The following is a 10154-nucleotide window of genomic DNA, read 5'->3' as shown; positions in this document are numbered from 1 at the left end:
GATCTCTCATAGGAGCGCCTCGAAGCAGATACTCTGAAAACGGAAAACCGTAAGAGATGGGGGGTGACGGCTCACTGCTTGGCACTTTTCCTCCAAGTCCGTATGTTCGGGCTGCTCCAGATTCCACCCCGTCTATGTTTGGGATGCCTGATTTCAGAGCTTCTGGTTCAATACCTAAGATTAAAACTGCCATCCCCTGTGACAGTGGGGGAGGGAATGTAGGATGTAGGCATCTAATTGCTTTCGACACAGACTTTCAGCTAATCTTCCTGTTTTCGATGTTGGTGTCTCCAGTTCTGGACCTATTCCAAACCCTCCCCTGGGACGCTTTCAGCTCTCCTGGACGTCTAGTCTGACACAGGGGCTGCTCTCTGGCTGCAGCATTCCACCGGCACCCTCCCCTCTGACTATCACCGTAGTGGGCTACAGGAGAGGATGAAGGTTAAAGTGCATTCAACTTCCTGTGCTTACCTGCTGTGCATGCGTTCTATTTTTCATCTAGAAATTAAAAAGACAAAAGAAGAAGCTGCATGAACATCGACAGGGTGAACTGGCAGTGGTGCAGCAGAAGGGCAGCGCTCTGCCATGCTGCGGCCACGTGGCCACATCATGGTTCATCTCCCTGTATAGGCTGGGCACACATGTGCTGCCCACAATCCCGGGATCGTGGCCACTGTGTTGGGGCCCTGTTGGGATACCCCTCTCTGCCTTTCTCTCTTGTGCAATAAATAAGCTTTTGGGTTTTTTTGAGAGATTTTTGGTATAGGGTATCTGCGCTCACCAGAGAGACAGAGAGAGACAGAAAGAGAGAAGGCACCCCCCGCAAGGGGGATGGTCGTGCCGTAATCCCTTCTCCTCCATTCTCCTCTCAGGATTTTGGGCACGCTCGCACACATGCCCAGTGTTCAGTTTTAAGTCCCTGGGTCCAGGACTCGAACTGCAGTCAGCTACATGGGAATCCAGTGACATAACCATTACGCCATCGGCCAGCCCCGTAAGAAAGCTTTAAGAGAAAATAGGTCGGGGAAGCAGCAGTTAGCGTAATGGCTATGTCGCTGGACTCCCATGTAGTCGACCGTGGTTCGAGTCCTGGACCCGGTGGCTTAAAACTCACTCAGGGCGCATGTGCGTGCGTGCCCAAGATCCCGAGAGGAGAATGGAGAAGGGATTGCGGCATGACCATCCCCCGGGGGGGTGATTTCTCGCTTTCTGTCTCTATGTCTCTCTGTCTCTCTCTGTCTGGCGAGCGCACGCGCCCTACAGCGAAAATCTCTCCAAAAAAAAAGAGAAGATAGGCCGAGGCCAGGTGGTGCACAGTGACGGAACAACTGGCCCACATGAGAAAGGTCCTGGCTTCCTGTCCCAGGACCGCCCTGAGCATGCCCAGAGTCCACCCACAGGCCTGGGATCTGGGCCTGCTAAGGCTGTGGGTGGACTGCGGGAAGAAGGTGCTACGGGGAGGGGGTGCCTGTCTTTCTCTCTCTCTGTTATGCTTTCTAACGGACGAAATAAATGAATAAACTTAAAGAGAGAGAGAGAGAAGACAGGCCTATCTTGGGATATTCTAGCCAGATTACCCTACGTCCTCCGTTTGGCTAAGGGGAGCGGCAAATCTGACCTTGTCTAGAAGAGGGAGACCGAGACGGGGAAGGGCCAGGAAGGAACACCATGGGGCTTGGCTAAGAGATCGGAGAAGACGCCATGGGGGACGTGAGGAGTATCTTCAAATCCTAGAAGGGGTTCCCCATGGGGGATGCAGACTCTGTGATCACAGGGGGGTAGATTGCAGTTTATCCTAAAATGTAAGAGTCTATCACCTAAGATGTTTAGGGGTCCTGGACTGGTTCTAAAACTATTAAAGGACCTTCCAGTTCTGCAAGCCCGTGATAGATGCCTCTGTGAGGGGCTTTTAGAATCCAAATACTCTCCTTTGTAATCTCAGTTGTAAAATGTCACTTTGCGAGAAATGATTATTTACCGACCCCCTTTTCCACATCGTGAGCTGCACAAGTCCCCATTACGCACGTTTCCTCGGCCCTCACAGAGCCCTGTGCCGCAGGCAGCTGCTGTGTGTTGCAGTGTACGATGAAGAGACCAAGACTGAGCAGTTAAGCAGCCTGCCCACAGCCAAACAGCTACTGCGTGAAAGAAGGAATGGCGCTTGAGTTGTTAACTGGTGGAGTCAGAGAGGAACACCCAGTTGAGTCCTCAACCAATTGAGAAAATTTTCAAATTAATGAACTCCTCTATGGCCAACCGTGGTTTGAGTCTAGGACCCGCAGGTTTGAAAATAACACCAGGCCACGTGCATGTGCACAAGATCCCGCGAGAATGGAGGAGAGGGGACTGTGGTGTGGCCATTGATTTCTTACTTTCCCTCTCACTGACTCTGTCTCTCTCTCTCCGGCAAGCTCTAAGGCAAAAACCTCTCCAGAAAAGGGCAAAATAAATGAGAAAATATCCACGCTGTTATGAACTCTGGCTTATTTAACAGGGCGAATGCTTCCCTAGTAATAGCGCACGCAAAGGCGCCTTTGTCCAATGATCCGCAATTATGTGCTGTTTCTTCAACTCTCTCCTCTAAGGTGGCAAAGAAATGTGGACTGGTACCATTTAGGAAAAAACTGTCACTAAGAAACATGTACCTGGTGGTCAGGAAACCTGGGCGTGGTATACAGCCTTACCTTACTCACTCTGGTTACAAACCCACCTCTAAACACTTACAACCATAAAACAGCACCAATGAGATGGAACTGACAGAAAGAGTACCTGGAAAAGTTGGACTGAAAGTCCAAGACAAGACACAAGAAAGAAATGGCCCTAAGGCAAACACCACGCTCTGAAGGCGGGAAGCTCGAAGCTCCCGAATACACGAGGACTGCCTGGGCTGGCTTAGGGTGCTGGCTTCCCACGCACACACGCCAGCTTCTCAGCCATGTAGCTTCCGGGAAAGTGGCCATGAACAGTGTCTACAAAGCAAGTTATCACAGGGCTCCCTGGTACCACGCTCCCCAATTTGCTTCTACAGAAAGCCAGTTCGAGCTGGAAAGCCCAAACCACGTCCTTGAAACTCAGCAAAGACTCAGCATGGAGCTTCCCCAAGGATGGGTACAGAACTTCTCTCTGAATGGAGGGAGCTCTGCAGCATGACCTGAAGTACTCCCCTCTTCTACAGGGTTCTATGCGTGGTTTTTACTATTAAGCCCTGCGACTTTAACACCTGCCTACAGTTTTGTTTGGGAAATTGAGAGGTGATGGAGTTACACAATAGAAGGGAGATTATTATTATTTTTTAGGTTTTTGCCATAGAGTATGTGTGCTCACTGGAGAGGGACAGAGAGAGGGAAAAAGAAAAATCTCCCCCCACACACTGCAATCCCTTCTCCTCCATTCTCCTCTTGGGATTTGGGGCACATATGCACATGCACCTGATGTGATTTTCAAGCTGCCAGGTCTGGGACTTGAACCCTGACTGGCTGTTTGGGAGTCTAGCACCTTAGTCACCATGCCACTTGCTGGCCCCAAGTCAACGTCAATGGGTAACTTAAATGTATATATGTGTTGTACCTCCACTACACTTGGTTTTTAAAATCATGAACACATATTCTTTGATAAAGTTAAAAATCAAAGTAACCTCTATCATTCAAGTGTACATATTAAAAAGACAGGAAGTAGAGACCGGCAGGTGGCATTTTGGTTAAAGCACTGGACTCCCACGTGGTCGATTGTGGTTCAAGTCTTCAAACTCACACAGGGCACACCTGCATGCGTGCCTAAAATCCTGAGAGGAGACTGGAGGAGAGGGGACTGCGGCGTGGTCATCCCCCCCAGGTATGATTTCTTGCTTTCCATCTCTTTGTCTCTCTCTCTCTCTCTCTGGTGAGCACTACACCCCGTAGCAAAAATCTCTCAAAAACAAATAAACAAAAACAAGATAGGATGTGAGGCGGAGAAAGTAGACAAGTCACGACAAAAGCCACTTCTTACTTGAGGGGTGTTAGATTTGAAACCGGGATGAGAACCGGGAAAGCCTGCCAAGATGACCAGGCCCCCTCTGTGGCGTCGAGCGCTGCAACCTGTCTGCATGGCCCAGGCAAGTCTCCGTCCTCTCCCCGGCCTCAGGTTCTGCATCTGCAAAGTAAGGGCTTCAACTGGATCAGGTTTCCCCGTGGAGAGCAGTTATGGCAGTAGCAGCAGCCCAGCACGAATCCGGGGAGCGTCTATTGTGTTCATGATGGCACCTACATACTTAGAAAAGCAACTCTCCACACACAGCGATCACTTCTCCATCCTACACATGTGGCCTTGAGGACAAGGCTGTGAAATCCCTGCACACGGGAGGAGCGCTGAGGTCCCTGCTGGTTGTTAGGACATCCATGGCCAGGAAGAAGCAAGAGGAACTGGAATCTGAGACCGCACTGTCGACCTCCATGCTGACTCACTTATACACACGCACACACACCCCTTCGCTTCCCGATTTCTTCCTTGAAGAGACCAGGAGACCTTCTATTTCCAGCCCAGCCCTAGTGGGATCTTTGGCTCAACAGGGTGCGGTGTAGTCTGACACTAAAGGTTCTGCTCCTGTCACAGGTGGGGCAAGTCCCGGTGGGGAGTGACATGAGATGTGTTGCCAGAGAAAGCGAAGGTTCCCAGAACAGACCTCTCCTGGGTGGAAATCGCTCTGAGACACTGCTCCTGCCCCAGGAGCTGACAACGACCAGGAGTAAAACCGTCAGCCAACAGGGCCAGGTGGTGGTGCAGTGGTATCGCAACTGGACCCAGCCGGGAAAGGTCCTGGGTTTGCATCCTGGGACCCCTCCCTGGGGCATGCCAGCTGAGACTGGAGGTGGATGGTGACAGGAAGCCCTGTTGGGAGTGCCTGTCTCTCTCTCAAAATAAAAATGAAACAAAAACAAAACAAAACAAAAACAGCCAACAGTGTCATCTCAGCTTTATTCATAATAGCCAAAAACTGGAAAATATCCTCCAATAGGCAAGTGGTTTTAAAAAACCTGTGTTGGGGCCAGCAGGAAGCATAGTGGCTAAGGTGTGGAACTCCCACATGGCTGACTACAGTTCGAGTCCTGGACCTGGAGGCTTGAAAAATCACACAGGGTGTATGTGCGTGTATGCCCCAAATCGCAAGGAGAGCAGAGGAGAAGGGATTGCAGTGTGGCCATCCCCCCAGGGGGGTGATTTCTAGCTTTCTGTCCCTGTTTATCCTGCAAGTACATGTGTCCTATAGCAAAAATCTCTTTAACAAAAGAAAACTGCATTACAACCACACCACAGAAAACTACTCAGAAACATAAAGAAAATATATCAATAACACAGGAATTTAGATGGAACTCAAAAGGTCACAGAGCCCATGATTCCATTTATATGACAGTCTCAAGTTGAGAGATGAGGAGCAAGTCCCCAGAGATTAGGGATGATGGGTGAAGGGACAGGTGTGACCGTGACAGAGTGGCTGTGAGATCTCTGTAGCTGTTGTGTCTGCTCTATGGAGGTCAGCAGGTACCTGGACAAGAGCAGACGGGTAACTTGACATAACCAACCTGCGAGTCCTTACTGAGACCGACCTGCGAGTCCTTACTGAGACCGACCTGCGAGTCCTTACTGAGACCGACCTGCGAGTCCTTACTGAGACCGACCTGCGAGTCCTTACTGAAACACGGGCCCCACCAAGCGAGCAATCTGTTGTTTCATTCCCGGAAGTCTGGCAGCCAACACACAGTCTCTGTTGAACTCTACATGTAATTCAGCCTGGTCACATCAGTCCCCATTTTTGGGGGTCCCTACTGCTACAAGTTGGATCCAAATCCCAACCTGACCCTTAGCCACCTGACCCAGGATCATCCCTGAGCATGCCTCTCTTTTAAGCTGCTGACAACTGCCTCAAATTGTCTTGTTTCTTCTGCTGGGACCCTGACCCCATCTTTCTTTCTTTCTTTTTTGTTCTTTTCTTTTTTGGAGAGGTTTTCGCTACAGGGTGCGTGCACTCACCAGAAAGACAGAGAGAGACAGAGAGACAGAAAGCGAGAGATCACTCCCCTAGAGGGATTGGCCACTCCACAATCCCTTCTCCTCCATTCTCCTCTCGGGATCTTGGGCACGCATGCACATGCGCCCTGCGTGAGTTTAAGCCTCCGGGTCCAGGACTTGAACCGTGGTCAACTACATGGGAGACCAGTGACATAGCTATTATGCTAACTGCTAGTCCCTCTTTCTTTCTTTATGGATTTTGCCACACGGTGTATACACTCACAGGAACGAGACACTGAGAGGGAAAGTGAGAAATAACCCCCAGGGCAGACGGCCACACTGCAATCCCTTTTCCTCCACTCTCCTGTGATTCTGGGCAGGCACACACATGAGCCTGGCATGGTTTTTCAAGCCACCAGGTTGAGACTCAAGTCACAGTCAGCCATGTGGGAGTCCAGCGCCTTAACCACAATCCCTTGTTTTTCTGCCCAGTGAATTAGTCCTCATCCTTGAAGATCCAGCTCAAATGCTCCCTCCTGGGGGGCCTCCCTGACTTCCAAGCAGGCACCCTCTCCTTCCCCTGGCACCGGGTACGCGCCTGCAGTGCAGCACACACTGTCCAGTCCCTAGCAAATGTCACTCCCTCCAGACCAAATACTCTTTCCACAGAGAGCTGGGTCCTAGCTCTTCAAGCAGGGCTTTGTGCTCGATGACCGAACTCCTATTTCACTGAAGGGCCCTTCGGCTGAGATACAAACACGGGACGACATTTCTGATGAATTTCACCTCTTCTTTCAAACCGACCTTCAGCTCAGAACTGGTAAGCTGGTCAGAGAGGGAGCTCAAAGGTGGCAGAAGGTAGGGACGGTTATCTGAAAGAGCAGCTGGCTGAAGTAAGTCACAGGATCAAGAAAGGAGGGGAAGGTTTAAGGCCAACACGTGGAGGCTTGACTTCCAGTGCACCCTCTGCCGTGCAGGGCCAAGTAAGCATGCTGGCTACCTTGTTCAGGTAGGTTTCTAACAAGGTGGCCTGCCTGCCAGCTCAGAATCTAGGCAGGGGTCGCCTGTGCACCGCCGCACAGCAGCGATGCCCAGTGAGCCCGACCCTGCGGGGCTGAGAAACGAATGGTAAGTATGATAAGACAGAGGGTTTGGCCTGCGGTTTGAATGGCACTTTTGAGTACACTGTCTGCACCTCTACTGACGAGTTTCGGTGTCTCTGTTTCATGGGGCCTCACTGGGTAGTCACTGAGGAAGGAGGTGAGGGAGGAAGTGGCTAAAGCTGACACTAAAAAAAGAGTCAGGGCTGCAGTCCCATGTGAAGAGCTAAAGCATTCAGGCCTGTCCGCACCTCTCCCAACCCCTCCCCTATCTCCCACCACCTCCCACACCGAGCAAGTTAGAAAGGGAGGAGCAGGGCGGAGGGGAGGGCAGGTCTCAAGAAACCACTGAATGTTCAACTGCACCAACATCGAGTGATTTGCAGGTGTATCTTAGCGGCCCACACGCCTCGCCAGGAGAACACGGGGAATGCAGTTGCCTTCCAGCCTGCCCCCGATCTAACTTCCGCCTTGCTCTTCCAAGTCTTACTGTATGTGCAGGTTCAGGCGTGGGCCTCTGGACACCACCCCCAGCCTGGAATGCCTCTTCCCCCTCTGTGTCTGTCAACGTCCCATAACCCCTGACCCGTGAATAACTGCCACCCCCGTGGGGTTCCCTTAGGCCTCTGGTGATGTCTGTGCAGTTACAGACTTGATCACACTTTGCCTTGCTCAGAATTAATTGATGGGTATCCACTTCCCTTCAGTAATCTATAAACACCAAAGACAGACGCTGACTCCCATTCACAGCGTGAGCCGCACGCACCTAGCAAAGCACGTGCACAGTTAACACGCTTCCACGGCCTACCAAGGGAGGAGCGGCTCAAACACCACCACGGGCCCTGCTGGATGATTCGGCAAGAGCTTCTGCGCATCTGAAATATGCCAGAACTATGCTAGACGAGAGATAGTGCCCATGAGTCAGGAGGTTATCTGGAGGGGAGGAACAATACTCAAATGCAGGAGCAGCGGATAGTGTAATGGTTACATCACTGGACTCCCACATGGTCCACCATGGTTTGAGTCCTGGACCCAGAGGCTTAAAACTCATGCTTGGGTGTGTGTGCCCAAAATCCCGAGAGAAGAATGGAGGAGAGGGAGTGCAGTGTGGCCATCACCCGGGGGGGTGGGGGTGGTGGTGATTCCTCACTTTTTGTCTCTCTGTCTCTCCAGCAAGCACAAGTGCCCTATAGCAAAAACTTCAAAAAAACCAAAACTACACACACACACACACACACACTCAAATGCATCTCCACTCCTTCAGCACGCTAAGGGAGTGGTGTTAGGGCAATGCTTCTCAAATTTTAAATGCATGAGGTGTAAGAATCACTGGATTCCAGCTCAGTAGGTCTGGGGAGGGCCCGAAATTCTGCATTTCAAACGGGTTCCCAGGCGAGGCTGATGGTATGGTTAAGTGCCAGTGGAAAGAGGAGGGCTGGGAGAGGACGCCAGCCTGTCTGCAGAGCCGGGGCCTCACACAGGCCCCCTGTGGCAAGAAAGACGCTGGTGCAGGGTCTTTGCCGAACAGAAACACACAGGCTGCTGGGGAGACAGCTGTGCCCCCTTGTGCAATGTGAAGCGCTGTCGAAGACGGGGAAGGCGCAACTGCGTCTCTCCCCTTGAGAAGAGAAAATGTCAAAGAGCCTCGAAGCTGGGCAGGACTCCCTGGCAGATGCGAGTGCACACACTAAGCAGAAAGAATGCCAGAGCAAGGGCCAGAAACGGAGAACGGAGGACACGGAGAGACAGCCAGCGGCGGCTGCAGACCTGGGGCGACCGGGAGAAGAGCAGAGAAGGCCCGAGTCAGGACGGGGTCACGGAGAACGCAGTGGCAGTCCTGGACAAGCCAACCCTGATGGCTGTGGACAACAGAGCATCCTAAGCGTCTCCCTCTCAAGTCTGAGTGGTAGCGGCAGTGACAGTGACAGATGTCTATGAGCAGCTTAAAATAATCAGAGATTGGGTTAAACCAGCAGTCCTTTCCTAAATCCTGCCGGACACTAGTCCCCACCTGCTGGTTCTGCGTCCTCCCCGCCTCCCATCCTGATGACCATGCTAGCCCACGGACATGGGAGAAAAGGCACGCTTCACCCAACATGAAGTGGAGGCCTCTCTGCTTATTTAACTTAAAAAGGAAATGGTCAGAGGGCATGTACGCTCACCAGAGGGGGGTTCAGGCACGAAAGTGCTCACCCAGTATTTTCTCAGGAAGACGTGGAGAAGCCCCTGCGATGGGGCACGGTCATGTTGCAGCCCTTTCCCTCCACATCGCCATCCTGTCAGGGTTTGGGGCACACACACATGCACGTGGCACGTGGTATCACTCAGCACCTAACTGCTGTGCTATGAGGCCAGCCCGACACCCCCCTTTCTTAGGGCTTTTGGTCTTTTTTACAGAGAGATTTTTGCTACAGGGCCCGTACACTCTCTAGAGAGTCAGAGACAGTGAGAAATCACCCCCCAAAGGGGATGGCCATGCTGCGATCCCGTCTCCCCCAGTCTCCTCTCGGGATCTTGGGCACGCAGGCACACGCGCCTGACGTGAGTTTGAGTCTCTGGGTCCAGGTCAACCCCGTGGGGTCGAGTGATGTAGCCACTGCACCATCTGCCCGTCCCTGTTTTATTGCCGAAAGGAGTGTGTGCTCACCAGAGACAGAGAGGGAAAGTGAGAAACCATCCCTAGCCGGCCAAACTCCAGACGCCTCCGGGAGACCCCCGAGGACACTGCTCAGCTGGTAACAGGTTGCCAGCGGTCTCCCACCCACAGGTCAGGCGGTCTCACGCCCTCTCATTTGTGCAATTGGTGCCCAAACTCACCAGCATGGCCACAGCGTAACTGGAACCCAAATGGAATCTTCCTAAACATGAAATGCGCATCACAAGGGCATCTCAAGGAGATTCTCCCTGGCAGTTCAAACGGCTCATTGAAAAGAGGCAGGACTTGGGGCCGGCAGGTAGCATGGTAGTTAAGGCGCTGGACTCCCACAGGGCCTGGCAACTTGCTTTCTTACTTTCTCTCTCCCTCTCTCTCTTTCTCTCCACCCTCTCTGGTCGGTGTGTATATATATA

At 52.1% G+C, this 10154-nt stretch overlaps 1 protein-coding gene across 5 annotated transcripts in view; it reads right to left on the bottom strand.

Moving 5' to 3' along the window:
• KLHL18 (kelch like family member 18) overlaps positions 1-10154 on the bottom strand; it is a 121581-nt gene that overhangs the window by 29534 nt on the left and 81893 nt on the right. For 2 of the 5 annotated variants that reach the window (XM_014585198.2, XM_014585201.2), the window contains exon 1: positions 3988-4605. The exons of 1 other annotated variant lie outside the window; for it this stretch is intronic. In XM_014585198.2, the coding sequence (XP_014440684.1) occupies positions 3988-4131 (144 nt within the window). In that variant the 5' untranslated portion in view covers positions 4132-4605. Of the gene's footprint in view, positions 1-3987; positions 4606-10154 lie in introns of those variants that run through there. 2 more of the 5 variants (XM_014585199.2, XM_014585202.2) reach the window with 2 other exon arrangements.

Source organism: Tupaia chinensis, unplaced genomic scaffold (genome assembly GCF_000334495.1).
Source record: "Tupaia chinensis unplaced genomic scaffold, TupChi_1.0 Scaffold149184_1, whole genome shotgun sequence".
Taxonomy (NCBI): domain Eukaryota; kingdom Metazoa; phylum Chordata; class Mammalia; order Scandentia; family Tupaiidae; genus Tupaia; species Tupaia belangeri.
This window is presented reverse-complemented; position numbering and strand designations above follow the sequence as displayed.